Genomic DNA, 25290 nt, shown 5'->3' with positions numbered 1-25290 from the left:
CCTTTGTACAAAGGAGCTTCAAAGTCAAATCCTTCTGGAAACTAAGCAGGAAACATAAATAAAGTGAGATTAGCCTGAATTTGTGGGTGGGGTTGGACTTTGGTGGGCTGGAGCACAGGTGGTTTTTTTAAAGGGGCAGCTATGTCCATCCCTGGATTGTTGTCATATGGGAATGTTGACCCAGTATTTTTATGTACTGTTTCTCAACTTTTAAGTGACAGAAGCTGATACTAGTTTTTTGGGCAAGGCTTTAAAAACACTAAGCCAAACAAAATGCGTGTGAGCCATCAATTTTTACCTGCTATACAGATTCTGCATTTGGTGTCATGTTTCAAGTTTTTGCTTAATCTTCACTTTGTAGAAATTAATCCAACTGCGTGTTTGTTTTTTAATATATCTTTATTGATTTCAGAGAGAGGAAGGGAGAAGGGAGAGAGATAGAAACATCAGTGATGAGAGAGTTGTCATTGATCGGCTGCCTCATGCACACCCCTGACTGGGTATCGAGCCCGCAACCCGGGCATGTACCCTGACCAGGAATCGAACCCCGGTTGCCTGGGTCCTAGGTCGACACTCAACCGCTAAGCCACGCCCAGCCAGGCTCTTTTCTTTTTTTAAAAAATTTATTTAAATTTATTTAAATTTTTTATTTTTGTTTAAAATATTACAGATGTCCCTTTTTCTCCCTAGTGACCTGTTCCACCCCATTTCATCTCCCTCCCCAGTTCCTCTCCCTACCATTGTCTTCTTTTTTTGTTGTTAATGATTTGAGAGAGAGAGAGAGGGAGGAACATTGATTTGTTGTTTCCCTCATCCTTGTTTTCATTGGTTTACTCCTGCATGTATCCTGACAGTGGATTGAACCCTCAACCTTGGTGTATTGGGATGACACTAGTCAATGGAGCTACTCAGCCAGGGCTCAACTGCATTGTTTTATAGTTTTATTTCTTAATAGTTACATCTCTCTGAAATAAATTAAAAACATTTAAAAAAGTATCTCCTAATATGGCAAAAAGGCAGAAGCATTTAGGAGTATCTTTTTGTTTAAACTGTCATATGTGAAAAGGATTTTAATTTGGGGGGATGTGCTTTGTATAAAGTAATTCATATGAAACCAACTAAGTCTAGGTCTCATGTATCTGTTACTTGGGAAAGGAATTTTTTCCAGGGCAAACATTTCAGGATAGCCTCGATAAGCTAAATTGGGAATTAGTTTGAATAGTGTTTGTGCCATTGACCTCTAATTTTAGGGCTTTTAAAAAATTATGTGTATTTAAAATAAATTTGGTGGTCTTGTTGTTTTTAGGCCTTGGTATTACTTTAGGGAGAAGGTGGCAGTTCAAAATACAAGTAAATGCGGAAAAGAAAATACTTAGGAAAAACAGTCTCTAAATTTATTGTATGGGTTTAGATTTTGCATGTCTATCAACTTGGTTGTATGGGTACATTTTTAACAACTTAATTCTTTTTTTTCTATCTTCTCTGTAGTCAGCGGTTCTGGTAGTTTTTGTCAACATTAATAATAGAGCATTTTTTTCTTCTGAAAGCACGACAGTATTTTATTTTATTCTTTGTTTGGGATTCAGTTCTCACTTGAATTTCTGCAGTATCTTGCTTTCTGGTTCTACTCTGCTTTCCCTCCCCACCTTTTCTAGTTAATTACTACTTATTCTAACTTAAGAGTTACACCCTCTGAAAAGTTTTTACCAGGTTCCCTTGGGCTTTTCAAGTGTCATTTCTTTTTGTTTACACCTCATAGGACTTACTTACCCTGTTGTAACTACTAATGAGTCAGTTGGGAAAACATAACAAAAAAAACGTTTATTTCTATCACCATCTGTATTACAGAGTTTCATGAGAAGATGTAGTAAAATTTTTGAAACATAAAACCCAGTGTGGTTGGTTGATACTTATTTTACTGATGTGGAAGCTAAAGCTAAGAGAAGTTTAGACCAAAAAGATTAGAAACCAGTTGTTTTGATTCATAATCTTCTTTTCTCCCCTGTTGATTGGAAGCTTGAGGAAAAAATGTTTTATTGAAACTAGTTTTAATCATGTCATGTGATTAAAAAATTTTTTTAAAGAACTAAAATTGTTTAGGTAAGTTGTAAGTGGAGGATACACAAATTAGCCATAAGAATTTGTAGCTCATAATTAACCTAATATCTTTACCTTTTGGGCAACTAGCACAATGTAAAGTTTTTATTGGAAGCCTGTACCTATGACTTTTAATGGCTATTACTATGATACTTAATACTTCGAATTCCTTTTGGCTTCATTTATGTTAAAATTTTATTTACTTACTTATTTTTAAAAATATATCTTTATTGATTTCAGAGAGAGAAAAGGAGAGGGAGAGAGAGAGATAGAAACATCAATGATGAGTCATTGATTGGCTGCCTCCTGCACACCCCCTGCTGGGGATTGAGCCCGAAACCCGGGTGTGTGTCCAGACTGGAAATTGAACCACCTAGCTCCTGGATCATAGGTCAGTGCTCAACCACTGAGCCACGCTGGCTGGGCTCAATGTTAAAATTTTAAGTTACATTCTTTCCTGCTCAATAATATGAAGCCAGTAATTCACAAATGAGTAAATCTAGAATAGAAGATTGTTAGTAGTAATAGAAAAATGCAAATTTAAGAACAATAGGATATAATTTTATACTAGTAATACTGGAACAATTTTTAAAGTCCAGTGATACACACTACTGGAGGGAGTATAAATTGAGAGTAATTTGGCAGTATCTAGAGCGCAGATTCCCAACTAGTGCATTTTTGCACATGGGGATCTATAATTATGTGACAGGTATGCTTTTCAGATACTGATCTCAGAGTGCCAGGCAAGGCCAAGGGAAATTAGTAACTATAGAGCTGGTTGCCTCCAGCCACTAGTTGACTCATGTTTATTCCAGTGTGTTACATAATTATCATTTTCTTATACACCCTTTAATAACTTAAAGTTATACTTCTTAGTTGCAAACATCTGAATCCACTCTACAAGAATACGAATTTATTAAAGAATATCAGATGACTTACAGAATCTCCTGAAAGGCCAGAGAAACAGATTCTAGGAGTATGTAGTCAGGAAAAATACGCAAATTACATTCCCAGACTGCTCATACAAGTGGTCTCACAACATTGGACAGTCATCACCATTGTTAATATGGTCACTGAACACAGTATACTACAATTAGGATCTTGGTTACTTTTACCTCTAAAAGTTCTTACTTTGCCCAAAAACTGTCACCCTCATGTACATAATTCTACACAATATTTCTTTCCTCGTGGTGCTCTCTTCTAAATTGAAGTCTTTTTGCCTGGCCGGGCATGGCTCAGTGGTTGAGCGTCGACCTAGGATCCAGGCGATCAGGGTTTGATTCCCGGTCAGGGCACTTGCCCGGGTTTCGGGCTGCAGCCGATCAATGACTCTCATCACTGATGTTTCTATCTCTCTCTCCATCTCCTTTCCTCTCTCAAGTCAATAAAGACATATTTAAAAATAAATAAATAAATTGAAGTCTTTCATGGTTGCATCTGATTAGCAAAACGCATGTCTCATGTCTGCAAATAAACTGCAAGAGAAGTTGGAAAGTGAGTTAGAAAAAGAGGTAGACGTTATAGGGGTGAAAAGGAACAGCTATATAGGAAGGGTGTTCAAAATATTTTGAGCATCCACAAATATGCCAAACACAACATTCAATGCAGTTGAAAGGTGAACTTACATTGTTATATAGCAGTTCCTCTTCTGGGTAAATGGCATAAGGGAAAGCTAAATACACTAGAGAAAGCTCTCATACATGGTCACGTGTTATGTACATCATTGTAGAAGATGTACAACTGTACTGTAGCATTGTTTGTAATAGTTAAAAATAGGAAACTATCTCATCAATAGAAGAATGGTGAATGAATTGGAGTATATTTACAATTTGGATTGTGTATAGCAGTGAAAATAAGTGCTTGAGAGATAAGTCTGTCAAAATAGACAAATCTCAGATGTAAATTGTTAAGCAAAAGAAGTAAAAGTATATGTAAAGTAAATACTTTCCTAAAAGATTGCCTCTTAACCTACAAATAATTCATAATATTTATAGGCTCAATGAATTAAATATAATTAATAATAATTAGAGAATTAGTAGCCATAAGCAGGGCATAAGCTCAGTCTATGGCAAGCTTGTATTAGAGGTCCTAGAAAGTCTCTGGAACACAAAAGGTTAAAAGCACAAAATATTCGAATTCTGCTGTTTCAAAAGGTTAAAAGCACAAAATATTCGAATTCTGCTATGTTTATGTATTAGTTATCTATTGTTGGGTTGTTGGCAGAATTTATATCCTTGCAGCTCTAGCAAGATGGGTGATACATGTATTCTTATATTATTACATACATATAATCATGCATATCCCATCCCTTTTGCCACATTCCATTGCTTGGAAACAAATCACAGTCTCTGCCCACACTCCAGGAGGGAGGAAGATCACACAAATACGCAGTACCAGGAGGTGAGGATCATGGAGTCACCTTAAAGTCTCTGCCGTTTAAAATTTTTAGTTCATCATTTTGCTCTCCACTATCTCCTTTATCTCTGTTATCTTCCCCCCTCCTAACTGAAGGTTAAAAACCTCCAATATGATTTGTGGTCCTTTTTTCTTGTAGTGGGCTTAAAATTGAATTCAGTGGATCCAACAATGAGCATTGATCTTAAATACTTGGGAGTACAGCTACCTTTGGCCCCAGCCACAAGCCTTCCTTTCTGGAACTTTACAGGAACCAACCCGGCCTCTCCTGGTGAGTACATAGCATTTATGAAGTCAAGCAGATTTGTGATATGAATAAAAAGCAACTTTTTGTTAGAGACAAAGTACGTTTAGGATAGTCTAGGGGTAGACCTTTTATCTAGTAGCTAGTCAATGATTTATACATTTTAGATAAAATTGGCTTACTAGGATTTTGGTCATCTCTTACTTTTTCTTTTATAGATGCTGGATTTCCCTTTGTTTCTAGAACAGGAAAAACCAATGACTTCACCAAAATCAAGGGATGGAGGGGAAAGTTTCATGGTGCTTCTGCATCTAGAAATGAAGGTAATTAGCTTTTTAAAAAATTATAAATAGGTTCTGAAACATGTGACCACAGCCTTTGTTAAAAGCAAGTCTTGGCCCGGCCGGGCGTGGCTCAGTGGTTAAGCATCGACCTAGGATCCAGGTGATCAGGGTTCAATTCCCGGTCAGGGCACATGCCCGGGTTGCGGGCTGCAGCCGACTCTCTCATCATTGATGTTTCTATCTCTCTCTCTCCCTCTCCCTTCCTCTCTCTGAAATCAATAAAGATATATTTAAAAAAAAAGAAAAAAAAGAAAAGCAAGTCTTGGTTTCTCTTCATCTCTTTTCATGCTTTAAACTGAAAATAATTGTCTTGCTGATACTCGTTTATTCCCCTTGTTCCCATAGCTGTGATCCTGGGGATCAGTCCCTAACCACATCAGGCTTAAATAATTCTTGCAGCCTTTTTAAACTGCCTTTTTTATTTTAAACATTTTAGTTATTAAGAATGTGAGTTTTGAGGTAAGAGTCTTTTTTTTTTTTTTAATCCTCACACGAGGATATTTTTTCCACTGATCCTTAGAGCAGAAGGAAGGGAGGGAGGAAAGGGGAGAGAGGGCTGGGGGGGGGAGAGAGGGAAACAGAGACAGAGAGAGAGAAACATTGATGCAAGAGAGACACATGGATTGGTTGCCTCCTGCACACACCCCGATGGGCTGGGGATCGAACCTGCAACCCAGGTATGTACCCTTGACCAGGAATCGAACCTGAGACCCTTCAGTGCACAGGCTGATGCTCTAACCACTAAGCACACTCCTTTGTTTTTTGAGCCTTACCTCTTCCCTTGCACTTTATGTCATAGTCCAGGTATTGCAATCTCTTAAATAAATCTCTTTGCATTCTGTTGAGGTGTGATTTAAGTATATATTTTTTTGCTCTTAAGTTTGGTCTCTATACTAAGGTCATAGATTGTCAAAGTTTGTAGACTCTTAGTGTTAATTATTTCTATTGTTAGCACTTCTCAAAAATTAATGCTAAATAGTGCTCACTTCGTCAGCACATATACTAAAATTGGAACTATACAGAGAAGATTAGTATTGCCCCTACGCAAGGATGACATGCAAATTCATGAAGTGTCCCATATATATATTTTAATTAATATTAAATAAATGAAATAATTTTAGAGATTGGATTTTAATATTAATGTATGACATTTAATCTCTTGGTTTTTTATTTTATATTTTTCTTCTGAGTAGGGAATCTTGGCCTTTCTTGGTATATTTTTTCTAGAGACCTAAAGATGTGTTCTAGATTTCTTTAAGTATTTGTGTCTCCTTATTTATTTCTAGGTGGAAATTCAGAAGGTCCACTGAAAAACCGTTCTGCTTTCTGCAGTGATAAGCTAGATGAGTACTTGGAAAATGAAGGCAAACTGATGGAAACAAGCATGGGTTTCTCTTCTAATGCTCCCACATCTCCTGTGATATACCAGCTTCCCACTAAGAGTACTAGCTATGTACGAACACTTGATAGTGTACTAAAGAAGCAATCTACCATTTCCCCTTCTACCTCTTATTCTTTGAAGCCTCATTCCGTACCCCCTGTGTCTCGAAAGGCAAAGTCTCAAAACAAACAGGCAACTTTCAGTGGCCGAACTAAATCATCTTATAAATCCATTTTGCCGTACCCCATTTCACCAAAGCAGAAACAGACTCATAATGTTCTAGGAGATAAGGTTACCAAGAATTCTTCAGGCACCATCTCAGAAAATCAGGTGAATAACTTTGTTGTGCCAACTTTAGATGAAAATACATTCCCAAAGCAAATTAATTTGCGGCAGGCACACCACCAACAGCAGCAACAGGGAACCCGCCCTCCAGGCTTGTCTAAATCTCAAGTGAAGCTAATGGACCTGGAAGACTGTGCACTTTGGGAAGGAAAACCAAGGACCTATATCACTGAAGAGCGAGCAGATGTATCTTTAACAACTCTGCTTACAGCTCAAGTAAGTTATCTGTTGTTTTCCAGAAGCATATTCTTGGCTAGAATGAATTAGGTTAACAGAGGGAAAGGGGAATGGGATTTTTTAGCAGGAGGATTGGGAATTTAGTTAGATACCCAAGTGTAGATCCCTCCTTCTGCAGAGGGAAACAGTACATTTGTGTTTTTGAATAATATTCCTCTTTTGTATAAAGGCAGCTGGCCATTCTGAAAGTCTCTAATTTCATTCTTCAGTATGTGGGCAAGTATATTTGCTGATCTTGTTAAAACAGCTTTGAAAATTATGCTTAAAAGGTATACTAAATCCCCCCAAATCTAAAAAATTGGAAGCCTATGGAGAAAAAGCTTGTCTTAAAATTTTTTTTTTTAAATCCTCAACTGAGGATGTTTTTTATTGATTTTAGAAATGGAAGGGAGAGAGAGAGAGAAACATTAATCAGTTGCCTTCTGACTAGGGATGGAACCCGCAACCTGGGTATAAGCTCTGACCAGGAATTGAAACTGTGACCCTTTGGCACACCCCAATAGCCACACTGGCCAGGGCTAAAATTTTATATTAAGAACTTTCACTTATTATTGCTTCACCTAACTTAACCTCTAGTGATGTGAAGTGACCCAGCAAAATGAGAATAATTTTCTTGTCATGAAATTTCTGTACCTTCCATTTTTAAATTCTGTGACTTAATTCTAGAGCTGAAGATCATCAGATGTTGGGACTAACTAGAGAAAATATCAATTATTAACTGTTTCTAAAGACTTTTATGCGTGCATGTTGTTGTTCCCTTTTTATTACCGTAGAGCAGGGAGTCTATAAACTGTTTCTGTAAGGCAGTAAATATTTTAGTTTTTTTTTTTTTTAATGTATATTGATTCAGAGAGAGGAAGGGAGAGGGGGAGAGAAACATCACTGATGAGAGAGTCATCAATAGGCTGCCTCCTGCATGCCTCCCACTGGGGATTGAGCCCTCAACCTGGGCATGTGCTCTGCCCGGGAATCAAACTGCGATCTCCTGGTTCATAGGTCAATGTTCAGCTGCTGAGCCATGCCGGCCGGGCAATATTTTAGGTTTTGTGGGCCATGCACTCTGTTGCAGTTTCTCAACCCTGCTGTTGTGTTGCCATGAACATTTAAATGAATGAGCCTGGTTGTGTTCATTGAAGCTTTATGTGTGAAACAGGCTGGATTTGGTCCTTGGGCCTTAAGTTGATATTTTGGCTCATAATTAAAATATTTACTCTCTTGCTTGCCTGTACTATTCATTAGAATGGGAGATTGCTCAGAGTTCTGTTTATGTTCATGCTCTGTCATTTGAATCTGCTCTAATCTTGTACTCTTAGTACTGAGTGCTCAGTGTCAAGAGAAGAAGGCAGACCAATATATGACTGTAGTTTGTTGGTGGTGTTGGGGGATGATTTAGTAGATTTACAATTTTCTGCTTTCATTGTAGGCATCTCTCAAAACTAAACCCATCCACACAATCATAAGGAAACGGGCACCTCCGTGCAACAATGACTTCTGTCGATTGGGTTGCATATGTTCCAGTCTAGCTTTGGAGAAGCGCCAGCCTGCTCACTGCCGCCGACCAGACTGCATGTTTGGCTGCACTTGTTTGAAAAGAAAAGTTGTACTTGTTAAAGGGGGATCCAAAACTAAACATTTCCAGAGGAAGGCTGCTCATCGTGATGCAGTTTGCTATGATAGTTTGGGAGACGAGCAAAGAGAAGAAGGAGAAGGTGGAGTCAAGGAGGAGGAAGAACAATTAAAAGAGAGAAAAAAGAGGAAGAAGCTGGAATACAGTGAGTGTTGAGACTTAAAACTTTCTAGTTTTATTTTTTAGAAAATTATGGTTATTTGAAAACCTATTTCAAATAGTATTACTCTTTCTTACTTTAATCCCAATCTATGATCTAATAAGAATTTGGAGAAATTCTTAACATCCTTAAGTGCTCTTTCTGTATGGCATGTGTCACACACACACATAGATGTGCTTGTGCACCTTTTTTCAATGGAAATTTTCTTTCGAAGTTGGCTTTTTTTGGTGCTAAAGTTGAAACTTTAATCATTCTTTTTTTTTGAATTCTCACCCGAGGATATTTTTTTCCACTGATTTTTAGAGAGAGAGTGGAAGGGGCGGGGGGAGAAAAACATCGAAGTGAGAGAGAGAGACATCGATTAGTTATCTCCCACACGCACCCCAACCAGAGCCAAGGATTGAACCTGAAACCAAGGTACATGCCCTTGACTGGGAATCAAACCCTCGACCCTTCAGTCTGCAGGCCAGTGCTCTAACCACTGACCCAAACCGGCCGGGGCTAAATCATTCTTTTATGCGGAGTTCCAGAATGCCTTTGAAACTTGATCTATTTTTCTGTGTCTTTCTCCCCCTAACCCCAATGTTCTTTCAGTATACAGATGATCAGTATAATTCATTATATCCTCCCCTCAGCTGTATTGAGGTATAATTGACAAATAAAATTGTACATAATTAAAGTGTACAACATGATGATTTGGCATATGTATATGTTGTGAAATAACCATAATCAAGTTAACTAATACATTTTATTTTCTAAAAGAAGAAATTTGCAGCAAGACATGCTGGTCATGGTTTGAGGCATTAACCAGGAAATCAGGGATTTAGGGACAGAATATGGGTATAACTGAGTTGAGCATCATTATACTTTTTTGAAAAGCTTATTTTTTCTTTTTGATAAAATATTTTGTAGACGAAGTTTCATATTTCTTTATTTTTTCCTTTGTACTATATCATTTTATTTTGTTTAAATATAAAAAAAGAAATTTTATGTAATTTTAAAAAGTTTCTTGCTTCTTCGTTTATTAGGGGATTAATGTTCCTTTATTGGCAGTTTATATTTACATTTGCTACTACTTGCCATGTATTTCTTTCAGTCAGAGTGGGTGATTAATATTATGATGTATGTTCTTTGCAGATTTTCTATTAATTCACTTGTGTGCATGCGTACATATTTTTTTTGTAGAAATGGTACTGCTGTATATGTGGTGTCATAACCTTTATAAATTTAATATTGTAAAATATTTTCCATATCAGCAAGTGTAGATCTATATTATAATTTTAGTTTTAATGACTTCATGTTATTACAGTCCTTTTGGTTGGACATTTAGCCCTCTTGGATTTTCTTTATTATAAACAGTACAATGATGAACATCCATGTTCAGGATAGGCTATTAAAAGTGGAATTCCTGTGACAGTGAATGCACTTTAAACAGTTATAGATGTTGCTAGAGTTGTACCAATCACATATTTACTAATAGTTAGATGGTGCCAGTTCTTCTATACTCTTAACACTGGATATTCAAATTGATAGGCAGAATTTGATATCTTATTTCAATTTTATGTTTCTTCTGTAAATTGCCTTTTAAAATAATGTAAAAAAATTTTTTTCAATTACAGTTGACATAAAGTATTATCTTAGTTTCAGGTGTACAATATAGTGATTAGACATTTAGATAACTTACAAATTGATCACCCTGGTAAGTCTAGTACCCACCTGACGCCATATACAGTTATTACAATCTTATTGACTACATTCCCTATGCTGTACTTTACATCCCCATGATTATATTATAACTGCCAATTTGTGTTTCTTAATTCCTTCCCCCTTTTCATTCATCCCCTCCAACTCCCTCCTATCTGACAACCATCAGTTTGTTCTCTGTATGTGTGAGGTTTGTTCCTGTTTTGTTTGTTCGTTTGCTTTTTAGATTCCACTTATAAGTGACATCATAAGGTATTTGTCTTTCTCTGTCTGATTTATTTCAGTTAGCAAAATACCCTCTAGGTCTCTCCATGTTGTCACAAATGGGAGATTTTATTCTGTTTCATGGCTGAGTAATATACCATTGTTATATATACCGCTGCTTTATCCAGTCATCAGTCTGGACACTTAGGTTGCTTCTATATCTTGGCTATTGTAAATAATGCTTCAGTGAATAATAGGGATACATACATCTTTTTAAATTGGTATTTTGGATTTCTTCAGATAATCCAGAATCGGATTGCTGGGGCATATGATAGTTCTATTTTAATTTTTAATTTTTTGAGGAACCTCCATACTGTTTGCCATAGTGGTTACACCAATTCGCAATCCCACCAGCAGTGTATAAGGGTTCCCTTTTCTGCACATCCTTGCCAATGCTAATTTGTTGATTTATTGATGATAGCCGTTCTGACAGCTGTGAGGTGCTAGCTTATTGTGGTTTTAATTTGTATATCCCTGATGATTAGTGATGTTGAGCATTTCGTATGTCTGGTTGCCATTTGTATGTCCTCTTTGGAGAAATGTGTATTCCCGTCATATGTCCCTTTTTTTTTTTTTTTAAATTTAAAAATCCTCCCCCAAAGATGTTTTTTCCATTGCTTTTCAGAGAGAATAGAAGGGAGGGAAGGAGAGAGAGAGAGAAACATTGGTGTGAGAGACAACGAATGGTTGCCTCCTCATGCCCCCGCTGAGGCTGAGGATCAAGCTTGTTACCGAGGTATGTGCCCTTGGCTGGAATCAAACTTGGGACCCTTTAGTTTGCTGGTCGATTCTCTAACCACTGAGGCAAACCTGCTAGGGCTAGGATTGTTTTCTTAATTTCTTTTTCTGATAGTTTGTATTGGTCTATAACAGTTAAGTGACCAAAAGTAACCACACAATACGGTCTGATCACAAAATTTTTTTAAAAAAATATATTTTTTATTAATTTCAGAGAGAGGAAGGGAGAGAGACAGAACATCAGTGAGAGAGAGTCATTCATTGGCTGCCTACTGCACATCCCGCACTGGGGATCAAGCCTGCAACCTGGGCAGTGCCCTGACCGGGAATTGAACTGTGATCTCCTGGATCATAGGTCAATGCTCAACCGTTGAGTCATGCCAGCCGGGCTGATCACAAAATCTTAACTGGGCATGTCATAGTGGGTAGTCACGTCCCAGGCCTATAGCTTCCTTAGCAAAGGTCAATTTTTAAGTGAGCTTTATTAATTGTTTTTATGTACCTATGATAACATCTTTGAAATGTCAAGAGTAATTTTCTTTCCATACCCCTTGAAAGTACAGCCACGAGCACCAGAGTACAAACCACCAGATTGTGGGACTACAGAACCCCTCATTGTTACCTTGTTCCCTGCCTACCATCACTATGTGCTGTAAATGTTACTAACAATCCTGTACCCACCAATGTAAAAGAAGTATGTGTTTCTCCATTTTGCTTCTTATCCATTCCTGGAGATTTCGCTGCTATGCTTTCTCCCACCTACTTAATCTATTAGCAGTGGATTTCATACACCTTCCTTACATCTTCTTCCTTGATTCTAATGTGTAAAAGCTGCAAACTGTCATTCTCTAGTGCATTTGAGATCTTGCTCTCAGCATATGTTATCAGTTTGGCTCAAATAAACTTCTAAAAATTCTCTACATGTTTGAACATTTCTCACATCAACAAAGTCGTTTGAAATCCGTGGTTTTTCTTTTCTTGAGTTTTAGGAGTTCTCTCCATATTTTGGATGTTAATCCTTTATCAGATATGTTTTATAAATTTTTTTCCTGTTCTGTGGGTTGCCTTTTTAGTCTGTTCTTTTTTTTTTAATATATCTTTATTGGTTTCAGAGAGAGGAAAGGAGAAGGGGTAGAGAGAGATAGAAACATCAATGATGAGAGAGTCATTGATCGAGCCCGCAACCCGGGCATGTGCCCTGACTGGGAATTGAACCCTGATTGCCTGGATCCTAGGTCGACGCTCAACCGCAGAGCCACGCCTGGTGCTGTTCTGTCTTTTAATGCACAAAATTTTAAAATCTTCATGCATTCAACTTGTCTTTTATTTTGTTACCCATGCCTTTGGTGTCTTATCCAAGAAATCACTACCAAATCCAGTTTTGTGAAGCTTTTGTCTTATGTTTTGTTCTCAGAGTTTTATTCTTTTCGACCCTATTTTAGATCCTTGATACATTTTGAGTTAACTTTTGTATATGTGGTGTTAGGTAAGGGTCCAACTTTATTCTTTTGCATGTGGATGTCCAGCTTTCCCACCACCATTTGTTGAAAAGATTGTCCTTTCCCATTTGAATGATCTTTGCATCCCTGTCAAAATTTATTTGACCATATATTCAAGAATTTATTTTGGGGCTGTCTGTTATATTCCATTGGCTTATATGTCTGCCTTTATGCCACTACCACACTGTTTTGATTACTGTAGCTTTTGTAGTAAGTTTTGAAATTAGCAAGTGTGGGTCTTCTAGATTTGATATTTTTCAAGATTGTTTTGGCTATTTGGAGTTCCTTGAGATACTATATGAATTTTAGAATGGGTTTTTCTATTTCTGCAAAAAACATTATTGGGATTTCGATAGGCATTACATTGAATCTGTAGATTGCTTTGAGTAGTATTGACGTTTTAATATTGAGACTTCTAATCCATGAGCTTGGGGTGTATTTCCATTTAAGTATGTTGTCTTTAATTTCTTACATCAACGTTTTGTAGTTTTAAAAAAAATATTGTTATTGATTTCAGAGAGAGGAGAGAGATAGAAATATCAATGATGAGATTCATTGATCGGCTTTCTTCTGCAAGCACCCTGCTGGGAATTGCGCCTGCAACCTGGGCATGTGCCCTGACAAGGAATTGAACGGTGATCTCCTGGATCCTAGGTCAATGCTCAATTGCTGAGCCATGCCAGCCAGGCAGCTTTTTGTAGTTTTAATTGTAAAAGTCTTAAACTTTTTTGGTTAATTCCTAAGGTTTTCTTGATGTTATTGTGAATGAAATTATCTTGTAATTTCCTTTTCAGATTGTTTATGGTTGGTGTATAGAAATGTAACTGAGTTTTGTGTGCTGACTTTGTATCCTGCTACTTTGTTGAATTAATGTATTCTCACAGTTTTATATATTTATTTATTTGTGGAATCTTTAGGGTTTTCTGCATATAAGATTATATCATCAAAAAGATAATTTTACTTCTTCCTTTTTAATTTGGATGCATTTTATTTCTTTTTGTTGCTAAACTTTCTGGCCAAAATATCCAGTAAAATATTGAATAGAAATGCTGAGCCCTGGCAGGTGTGGCTCAGTTGGTGGATGTCATCATGTGCACCAAAGGTTGCCGGTTTGATTCTGGTCAGGGCACAAGCCTGGGTTTTAGGCTTGATCCCCAGTAGGAGGCAGCCAATCAATGTTACCCTTTCACATCGATGTTTTTCTTTCTCTCTCATACTCTCCCTTGCCCCCCTCTCTAAAAATCAATAAACTATTAAAAAATTAAAACAAAAACTGCCAGAAGGAAAAAAAAAAAGAAATGCTGAAAAGGACCATCTTTGCCTTACTCCTGATCTTAAGGGAAAAGCTTTCAGCATTTCACCATTGAGTGTGATGTTTGCTTTGGGTTTTTTATATGTAGCTTCACTTATGTTGAGTTACTTTCCTTTTGTTCTTAGTTTATTCAGTGTTTTTGTCATGAAAGGGTGTTGAACTTTGTCAAAAGCTTTTTCTGCATCAATTAAGGTGATCATGTGGTTTTTACCTTCATTCTGTTCAAGTGGAGTATTACATTGATTGATTTTTTTGTATGTTGAACCATCCTTGCATTCAAGGAATAAATCTTACTTGGTTATGTTATATAATCCTTTTAATGTGCTTCTGAATTCTGTTTGTTATTAGTTCATTGAGGATTTTTCATTCAGTGTTCTTTTTTGTAGTGCCTTAGTCTGGCTTTGGTATCAGTAATGCTGACCTCGTAGAATAAGTTGGGAAGTGTACCCTTCAGTTTTATTTATTTATTTATTTATTTATTTATTTATTTATTTAATTTCAGGGAGGGGAAGGAGAGAGAGATAGAAACATCAGTGATGAGAAAGATTCATTGATTGGCTGCCTCCTGCACACCCCCTCCTGGGGATCGAGCCGGAAACCCTGGCATGTGCCCTGACTAGAATCGTACAGTGACCTCCTGGTTCATAGGTCAGTTCTCAACCACTGAGCCATGCTGACCGGGTACCCTTCAGTTTTTTTGAAAAGTTTGAGAAGGATTGATAATAATCCTTATTTTAGTGTTTGGTAGAACTCACCAGGGAAGGCATCAGGTTCAGGGCTTTGTTGGGAATTTCTGATTACTGATTCAATCTCTTTACAAGTTTTAGGTCTATTGAGATTGGTTATTTCTTTGTGATTTAGTCTTGGTGTAGGTATTGTGGTTCTAGGAATTTGTTTCATCTGTGTTATCTAATTTGTTGACCTACATGTTTGTAGTACTATTCTATAATCATTTTTATTTTTGTAGAATTGGTGGTAGTGTCCTCACTTTCATTTCTGATTTTAATAATTTGAGTCTTTTTTCCTAAATCCACCTAGGTAAAGGTATGTCAGCTTTGTTGGTCTTTTTGAAGAAGCAACTTGCAGTTTTATTGCTTGTCTCTATTTCTCTATTTCCTATTTTGTTGTTCTTTGCTCTCAACTTTATTGTTTCCTTTCTATCTAGCTTTGGGTTTAGTTTGTTTAGTTTTTTTCTAGTTCCTTAAGTTGTCCAGTTAGGTGGTTATTTGAGAGCTTTCATGTTTTTAAATATATATATATTTTAATTGATTTTAGAGAGAGGAAGGAGAGGGAGATAGAAACATCAATGATGAGAGAGTGTCACTCATTGGCTGCTTCATGCACACCCCCTGCTGGGGTTTGAGCCCGCAACCCGGGCATGTGTCCTGACCAGGAATCGAACCAGGATCTCCTGGATCATAGGTTGATGCTCAACCACTGAGCCATGCCGGCCAGGCACTTTCATGTTTTTTAATGTAAGGATTTATAGCTATAAATTTTCCCTGTAGTAGTGCTTTTCTTGTGTCCATAAGTTTTGGTATGTTGTATTTCCATTTTCATTTCTCTAAGTCTCTTATAAATTCCATTGTGATTTCTTCTTTGATCCATTGATATTTCAGAAGTGTATTGCTTAATTTCCACAGTTTTGTGAATTTTCCACTTTTCCTTTTGTTGTTGATTTTAAGGCAAGGAAGATAATTTGTATGATATCTATGTTTTAAAATCTGTTGAGACTTAATTTGTGGCATGCCATATGGTCTGTTGTGAAAAATACCCCAATTACATTGAAAAGAATGTGTGTTCTTTTGTTGTTGAGGAGAGTGTTCTGTATAGGCCTATTAGATCTAGTTAATTTATTAGGTTGCTTAAATCCTCTATTTTCTTACTTCTGACTTGGTGGTGGTTCTATTCATTATTGTGAGTGGGGTGTTGAAGTCTGCTGCTACCATGAAAAACTGTGTATTTCTTCCTTCCGTTCTGTCAGTTTTTCTTCATGTATGTTTTGATGGTCATGTCATTAGGTGTGTAAATGTTTATCATTGTTTTTCTTCTGGATATATTGAATCTTTTAATATAAAATGCCCTTCTTTGTCTCTTGCAACCTTTTTGATTTAATGTTTATTTTGTCTGATATTAGTAAAGCCACCCCTGCTCATTTTGGTTATTATTTGCATGGAATATCTTTTTCCATTCTTTCACTTTCAACCTGTTTGTGTCTTTGAATCTCAAGTGAGTCTCTTGATGACAGGACATAGTTTGATCATATGTTTATATAAATTCTGGCAGTCTATCTTTTGATGAGAGAATTTTTAAAAATTTATCTTCATTGTTGGAAGTATTATAAATGTCCCCCATTTTCCCCCATTACCCGCCTCCACCCAGTTCCTGCCCTACCCCAGGCCTTCACCACACTATTGTCTGTGTCCATGGATTATGCATATATGCGTATAAGTTCTTTGGTTAATCTCTGCCTGCCCTCCCTCCCCCTTTCCTCTGAGATCTGTCAGTCTGTGCCATGGTTCCATGCCTCTGTACTTAATTTGTCGGTTTATTTTATTCATTAGATTCCATACGTAAGTGAGATCATGTGATACTTGTCTTTCTTTGACTGGCTTATTTCGCTTAGCATAATACTCTCCAGTTCCCTCCATGCTGTCTCAAAGAGTAAGAGATCCTTCTTGGATAAGAGAATTCAATCTATTTACATTTAAAAGAATATTACTCTGAAGGAGATACTTCTGTCATAGCTATTTGTTTTCTATATGCCTTACTGCTTTTTTCTTATTTCCTGCATTACTGCCTTTTTTGTTTGTGTTTGGCTGATTTTTTATAGTGAAATGTTTAAATTCTTTCCTCGTTTTAAAAAATGTATATTCTATAGCTTTTTTTTGGTGGTTGCCATAAAGATTACATTTAACATCCTAAAGTTATAATACTAATATGAATTTATAACAGCTTAACTTCAGTAACATATAAAAACTCTGCTCCTTTACACTTTTATCCTAACTCTGTTCAGTTGTTGATGTCACGGTATTATATCTTTATACATTTTGTACCTCTAGACGTAAACTAAAAATTTTAAAAATTGCATTAGTTTCTTAAGTTATGTAGAAAACAAAATTTGAAATTACAAAGCAGAGTTACAGTAATACTAGCTTTCACACTAATTTTTTTATTAAGTATATTAGTTTTTTAAATCCTGCAGAAAACAAAAAGTTAAGTGACAAAGCCATTGTTAGAAGAATACTAGCTTTTATAATTGCTTATGTGTTTACCTTTAGTGAGATCTTTATTTTCCATATAACTCAGTTATTGTCTAGTGTCTCTTCATTTCACCCTGCAGAAATCCCTTGAGCGTTTTTTGGAGGCAGGTTTAGTGGTCACAGACTCCCTCACATTTTGTTTATCTGTAAATTTCTTAATTTATCTCTTGTTCGTAAAGGACAATTTTGCCTGATACACGATTCTTGGTTGATAGTTTTTATTTCTTTTAGCTTGTTGAATTGAATATATCAGCCTATTATGTGCCGGCCTCCAAAGTTTTCGATGAGTGATCTACTCATATTTTTATTGAGGATCCCTTGTATGTGATGATTTGTTTCTATCTTAGTGCTTACAAGATTCTCTGTCTTTCTCTTTTGAAAGTTTGAGGATAATGTCTCAGTGTGGGTCTCTTGGGGTTCATCTTACTTGGAGTTTGTCAATCTTCTTGGGTGTTACTACTCATGCCTTTCTTCAAATTCGAGAAGTTTTCAGCCATTATTTCTTCAAATGTTACGTCTCTTTCTCTTTTTGGAACTCCCGTAATGCATATGTTGATTTGCTTGATGGTGTTGCTTAAGATCTGTTTGCTTTTCTTCAGTCTTTTCCTTAGACTCCATAGTTTCCATTGTCCTGTCTTCCAAGTTCACTGATTCTTTCTTCTGCCTGTTTAAATCTGTCTTTGAATTTCTCTGGTGAAATTTTCATTGCAGTGTTTGTGCCTTTTCAGCTCCAGGTTTTTCTTCTGATTTCTTTTCATATTTTATATCTCTGTTGATACTCCTTTTTGTCCAAATAAGGTTTTCTTGACTTTGTCTACATTTTCTTTTTTCTTTTTCTTTGAGCATCTGTAAGACAATATTTTAAAGTTTAGTATATCTGTTGTTAGTTTCTTCACAGGGACAGTTTCTATTGATTTTTTTTTTAAAGGACCATACTTTCCTTTTTCTTTGCATGCCTTATGATGTTTGATGGAACACTGGACATTTGTATTTAATAATATGGTAACTCTGGAAATTGGATTCTCCTCCTTCCTTGGGGATTTTTTTTTGTTTGTTTTTTGTTACTGCAGAGTTTTTTTTTTTTTTTGCTTGCTTGTTTTTTCAAATTGTAGTATAGGCTGTCTTTGTGCTGAGGATCAGAGGTGTAAGCTTGAGGTCCTCAGGTCTTTTCTGAGCCTTTTCTTGGGCATACACATTCACTTTCTAATTTTCCTTGTATGTGCAGTTGTTTTTGAATTTTCTAATCTATAATGTTTGGCTCCTGAAAGAGGAAAAAGTGGAAAATGAAGGGGGAGGGAAGGTGTTGGCCCTCTAAGTACCCTGGAAGTCACAAGACAGAGGGGAAGGGCTTGCAACAATGTGTGTGGGGGAGGAGAGATACAACAATAATGGCTGCCTGCCTCTTTGCAGCTCTGTGATCAGAGAAGCAGCATTCAGAGCAGGGATCCCTCATATTTGGAGGACAGGGTCCCTTTGCCCACCCTGTCTCCCATAAACACCAGAATACATGTGCAAACACTCTGCCATGTGGCTGGGGGATAGGGAAAGGGAAGTTGCTACTGTGCTAAGAGCTGAAATTGATCACAGTTAGTGACAGTTTTCTGTCCATGTCCTCCCCTGGAAGTTACAAAGCCTTCAACAGACTCCAGAGTTCCAAAATAGTGACATTAGACAAATTCTGCCAGTGCAGAAGTTGTTGGGAAGGGGAGACATTTCCTGGTGCTACCTACTCCATTATCTTCCCAGGATCTTCTCAACCATTTTTTAATAAAAATATATTTTTATTGATTTTTAGAGAGAGGAAAGGAGGAGAGATAGAAACATTGATGAGAGAGAAACATTGATCAGCTGCCTCCTGCATGCCCCCTAGTGAGGATTGAGCCCACAACCTGGGCATATGCCCTGACTGGGAATTGAACCATGACCTCCTGGTTCATGGGCCAATGCTCAACCACTGAGCTACACTGGGTGGGCTCAGCATCCATTCTTTTTTTTTTTTTTTTTTTTTTTTAATATATCTTTATTGATTTCAGAGAGAGGAAAGGAGAGGGTGAGAGAGAAACATCAATGATGAGAAAGTCATTGATCGAGCCCACAACCGGGGCATGTGCCCTGACCAGAAATCGAACCCTGATCGCCTGGATCCTAGGTAGATGCTCAACCGCTGAGCCACGCCTGGCTGGGCCATTCTTGATTTTTAAAAAAGTTACCATCAAAACTGAATATTGTAGTGATGTCACTCTTTATTTTCATCTGTAGTTCCATTGCAACCCTAATCAAAATACTGAGTTTTTTATGTTTAACTTGAAAAGCTGATTCTAAAATTTATATGGAAATGCATAAGACCTAGAAATAGCCAGGGCAGTCTTGAACAGTGACAGGGTGGGAGGATTTGTGCTCTATTTTGAATGGTGAGAAAGTGGGAGGACTTGTTCTGTTGGATGTCAAAACTTATAAAACTATCACATTTAAGACAGGGTGATACTTGCTTGAGTTTAAAGTGAACAGATCAGTAGAACAGAATAGAAGGGCTACAATAGATTTGAAAATACTGACTTGCTTGATTTGACAAAAATAGCAGAGGAATAAGGAAAGGATCTTTTTTTTTTTTTTTTTTTTTAAGGATCATTTCAATAAATGGTGGTGGGATCATTGAATATATGGGAAAAAGCAAAATTTTATTCCTTATACTATACATGGAAATAATTTGTAGGTAGGTTATAGATCTAATTATGAAAAGAAACAATACAGCTTTTTTAAAAAAAATATTTTTATTTGAGAGAGAGGAAGGGAGAGAGGGAGAGAGAGAGAGAAATATCAGTAATGAGAGAGTCATTGATCACCTGCCTCCTGCACTCCCCCTGCTGGGGATCAAGCCTGCAACATGGGCTTGTGCCCTGACCGGGAATCAAATTGCGGTGTCCTGGATCATAGGTCAGTGCTCAACTACTGAGCCATGCCAGCCGGGCAACAATACAACTTTTAGAAGGTATTTTTCTCCCTATTTTAATCTTCAAGCTTTTGTTTGACATTTTGTGGTTATGTTCTGAATGTTAGCTGTAGGAGCCCTTTTGACAAAGTTGTTCTTTACTAATGGGATCTTAATGTTCAGAGCAAATATACTTATAAAATCAGGTAGCAGTTTGGATTCTCCTTTGTTTATGAAAGATTATTTGAATTAAGTGCGAATGCTGCTCATTCACATTTTATGTGACTTTAGGCAAAGATTTTTAGATCTTTGGCTTAGAACCAGCTACATCCTCTCTGAGGAGTGACTATTAAAATGCAGAATACAATGTTTGCTTCTCTATAACAGTCTTCTTCCTGGGATGGGCAGTTTGCTTAAAGAATAAAGCCTCTTAACCTAGATCCTCCCATTTGTTTTCCTTTGTGTAGAAATTATTTTTATTTTTTTTAAAATTTGTCTTTATTGATTTCAGAGAGAGGAAGGGAGAAGGGGGGAGAGAAATAGAAATATCAATGATGAGAGAGAGAGTCATTGATCGGCTGCTTTCTGCACGCTTCCTACGGGGCATTGATCCTGCACCTGGGTGACCGGGAATCGAACTGTGATCCTCTGGATTATAGGTCGATGCTCAACTGCTGAGCCATGCCTGCTGGGCTTTGTAGAAATTCTTGATATTATGATTTCATCTCAGTTGGGTTTCATTGCTTTTCTAATATATTTTTGCTCTTATGCTGAGTTCAGGCTATCTTGAATACAGTTTATCATCAAAAGGCAGTAGAACCAGCTCAGTCTTTGAGCCAGATTGACTGGGTTTGATCCTTGATCTGCCTCTTAACTGTAGACTCCCTTGAATCTCACCTTCTGCAAAATGGGAATGATAATATCTCAAGAACTGCTGTGACAGTCTAATGAGTTGAAACATATTAAGTCCTTATTAGGGTGGTAGGTACTTATTACCACCATATTAGGATGGTAGGTACATAGTAGGGTTCAATAAGTATTGGTGGTGGTTACTTGTAAAATTAAAAAGTGTAGTGTGTGTGTGTGTGTGTGTGTGTGTGTGTATGTATGTATATATTTAATCTTCACACGATATTTTTTCCCTTGGTTTTTTCAGAGAGGTTGGAAGGGGGAGAGAGAGAAAGAGAAACATCGATGTGAGAGAGAGACATCAGTTGATTGCCTCCCTCACTTGCCCTTAACGGGGCAGGGGATTAACCTGGGAACCTTCAGTCCACAGGCCAATGCTCGAACCACTGAGCCAAACCGGCTAGGGCAAAAAAAGTGTAGCGTATAATGGTTATCTTTTTTGGGTTATAATGAAGGCTTTTTCTGATAGTGCTAAATATAATAGCATCTCCTGTTAACTCCTCATTCCTTATCTTGCTCCATTTTTCTATGTGGCACTTACTATTTGTTATTATATGTTTATTAGTTTCTTTTCACCTACTGAATTATAATTGTGAGGGCAAGAACTTTGTTTTATTCATAGCTGTGTTCACTCTGGTGCATAAAACAGTATCTGATTTATAATATTCAACAAATATTTGGTTAGTAGATGACTAAATTAAGGTGCATGAGGGTAGTAACTAAAGGTTTTTAGGGGGTATCTGTCTGTTTGATTGTTTTAATGAGTTATCTGCTTTTTATGAGGGAGCATATTTTATATTGGCAATGCCTCATTGAACTTTTGTTGCTAAAGGCACCTAAAATCTTACGCTTCTTTTTGTTAAGCTATATGTGAAACAGAGCCTGAACAGCCTGTCCGTCATTATCCATTATGGGTGAAAGTAGAAGGTGAAGTAGATCCAGAGCCAGTTTATATCCCAACGCCTTCTGTCATTGAGCCTACGAAACCATTGTTGTTGCCTCAGCCAGAAGTTTCATCTACTACTGTAAAGGGCAAACTACTCACTGGAATTAAACCTGCACGGGCATATACTCCCAAACCCAATCCTGTGGTAAGCCTGGAGTTTCATCTTTTATTGCAGGTTGCAAAAATCATTTATAAAGATGATAGGTTACACCAAATTAAAAAATTTATTTTTCTTCCCCCCCATTACCATCGATCCTCCCCCCCATACCCTCCGCTACTTCTCCCCCCACTCTGCAATCACCACACTGTTGTCCCTGTCCATGAGTTTTTCTCTCTCTCTCTTTTTTTCTTTCCTTAATCCCTCAACCAAATTTGTTGTTAATGTTCTGTGAATCATTTTGCTTTCAGGTTATATGACTGTAAGCCATCTCCTTTCTGATTTCATTGGTTTAGTTGCTGGTACTTTAAAAATGTCATAAAAGTGGAGGTTACTAGTAGTAATTCTTAAATATAGCCAAATCTCTCTTCAGGAGGATTGTTTAAAGATGGCCTTTTTAAAAAACCTTACTAAAGTCTGTTTAAAATACTCTTATTCCTGTAGTGTAGTATGTTGAGTAATTGAGATGTAGTACATGTTATTAGTAGAAAATCATTAAGAAAAAGCTTTAAAAAGTAACATCTTCTTAAGGCAAAGTTCTTTACATACAATAATAACAGTAAAATTTAAGATTTAAAATAACAGTTGATATAATATGACTGTGTGAAGACTGACAGGTAAAAGAGCTGATAAGCATTTCTGATTACTAAATTCATTTCACGCTTCCCAGTCCATTAAATTGAAGAAAGATCCTTTAGTTCAATGCTGTTCAGTGGGTCTCTGTACCAGTGCTTATCCAAAACTGTTACCAGTCTGAGATGAGATAATTATGTATAGAAAATAAGAGTAAATATTTAGAAACTTTTATAGCAAGTTGATAATCATTTTATATCTATTAAATCCAATACTAAAAAACTTGGGTTTATACTTTACATCTTTTGTTTTTCTAGTAACCTATTTTGTATTTTTCTAGTAATTACTTTTGTATTTTACAAAAGTATTAGTCTATATTAGACTGGCAATTAAGAAACTTATTCTTCACACAGATCATTTGAGAAGCACTGCTCTGGTGTGGTATAAAGTTTCTTGATAGAGAATCCGATCCTTTCCGATTGCCTCAAGATTCAGCACATATGAACTGTATTTGTACTATTTAACTTTAAAGTTTGCATTTAAAAAATTTCAAGTGTTCCAATAAAAAGAAAAATTAAACATCCTTTGCCTTTTGAAGTCTAGGAGACTTTTTTCCCTAATATTTGGAATGTTTTATTGTATGGAACTTACAGATTCGGGAAGAGGACAAGGATCCAGTCTACTTGTACTTTGAAAGTATGATGACTTGTGCCCGAGTTCGAGTATATGAACGAAAAAAAGAGGAACAGAGACAGCCATCCCCATCCCCATCCCCATCATTTCAGCAGCCCAGCTCGTGTCATTCTAGTCCTGAGAACTGTAGTACAAGGGTGAGTTACTTACTGCATAATTTCTCTTTTTAAGGTCTAATTCTTTGTAGCTGATACTAAAATTGGCATTACTATCAGAATAATTTGCAGTAAGTCTTGTGAGACAGAGAAGGCTTACTTGATGTGTATATTAATGTATTTATTTCTCTGCTTACCTATTCTAGAGAACAGTTCCTTAGGGTTGTTAAAAGTATTACACTTTAAAAAATATATATATTATTTTTTAATCCTCACCCGAGGATATTTTTTCCATTGCTTTTCAGAGAGAGTGGAAAGGGGGGCGGAGGGAAGAGAGAGAGAGAGAGAGAAAGATAGATAGATAGGTAGATTGATTAATGTGAGAGAGACACATCAATTGGTTGCCTCCCACTTGTGCACTGACTGGGCTGGGGATTGACCTGCAACCAAAGTACGTGCCCTTGGCCGGAATCGAACCCGGGACTCTTTATTCCGAGGACCGATGCTCTAACCACTGAGACAAACTGGCTAGGGCTAAAAGTATTACTCTTTTTAATACTGGAGTAATTTTTAAAAGTTTAAACATTTCTAGTTTAAATTAAATTATCTGTAATTATTAGTATTTACATCTTTTCAAATTGTTGAAATTTCTAAATAACTGAAACTTGGCCCATTAAACAGCAAATAATTTTCCCTTCTTTAGCAGAAGACACTAAAATACAATGTAAATTCTTTTCTTGGTGACTCAAGTCACTGTCAAGGATATTACAGAACAAGTCTGTGTGTTTTTGCCAAGGGCTATGTAATATGATAGTAATGCAGCTGTGTATAATATAGATGTGAAACTGCTGCCATTTTAATCTTCTACTGTTTCAGGCTTTTTTGGGGAGATTTAATGGTTATGTCTTGGTCTGTATTGATATTAAATATGTTCTAATTTAAGTATTTTGGTGTTTTTCTCTTCTATAGGAGCCCGATGCTGACCAGCAGTCCTTGAAACCAATTACCTGTGACCTGGAGGATGATTCTGATAAATCACAAGGTCAGCATGAAAACTAGATCTTATTATTTGATAGTTATTATATAGGTGTGGATTATAATAAAAATGAGGGGAGACCAAAACTACCAGTCCAGAATATGTTGACCTACTCTTTTTCTAGCTTCTGCTAAAATTAGAGGTGATAAGTTTTTCCCCTGGTCTCTATCACTCCTGTTCTAAGAAATAAAATTTGTTCATTGCTGTGGTATGTCGTTGCAAGAGACATTTAAAATGAGGTCAGTGATTTTTTTAAATTTTATTTTCCAATTACAGCTTACATTTAATATTTTAATATTATTTTGTATGTTTTAAGTGTATA

General features: G+C 36.7%; 1 protein-coding gene and 1 non-coding gene across 16 annotated transcripts in view; both read left to right on the top strand.

Moving 5' to 3' along the window:
- The window catches only part of MGA (MAX dimerization protein MGA), an 82862-nt gene that overhangs the window by 26957 nt on the left and 30615 nt on the right, over positions 1 to 25290 (top strand). For all 15 annotated transcript variants that reach the window (XM_087822178.1, XM_016212324.2, XM_016212318.2 and 12 more), the window contains exons 6-12: positions 4652 to 4783; positions 4975 to 5079; positions 6387 to 7042; positions 8487 to 8835; positions 22333 to 22559; positions 23798 to 23974; positions 24902 to 24974. In XM_087822178.1, the coding sequence (XP_087678304.1) occupies positions 4652 to 4783; positions 4975 to 5079; positions 6387 to 7042; positions 8487 to 8835; positions 22333 to 22559; positions 23798 to 23974; positions 24902 to 24974 (1719 nt within the window). The remainder of the gene's footprint in view (positions 1 to 4651; positions 4784 to 4974; positions 5080 to 6386; positions 7043 to 8486; positions 8836 to 22332; positions 22560 to 23797; positions 23975 to 24901; positions 24975 to 25290) is intronic.
- LOC148094150 (U6 spliceosomal RNA) lies at positions 6079 to 6185 on the top strand. The gene has a single exon (XR_015713690.1). It is a non-coding gene; the product is annotated as a U6 spliceosomal RNA (small nuclear RNA).

This window comes from Miniopterus natalensis, chromosome 1 (assembly GCF_054644295.1).
Source record: "Miniopterus natalensis isolate mMinNat1 chromosome 1, mMinNat1.hap1, whole genome shotgun sequence".
In the NCBI taxonomy this organism is placed as follows: domain Eukaryota; kingdom Metazoa; phylum Chordata; class Mammalia; order Chiroptera; family Miniopteridae; genus Miniopterus; species Miniopterus natalensis.
The sequence above is the reverse complement of the archived record's forward strand: the minus strand, read 5'-3'. Positions and strand labels throughout refer to the sequence as shown.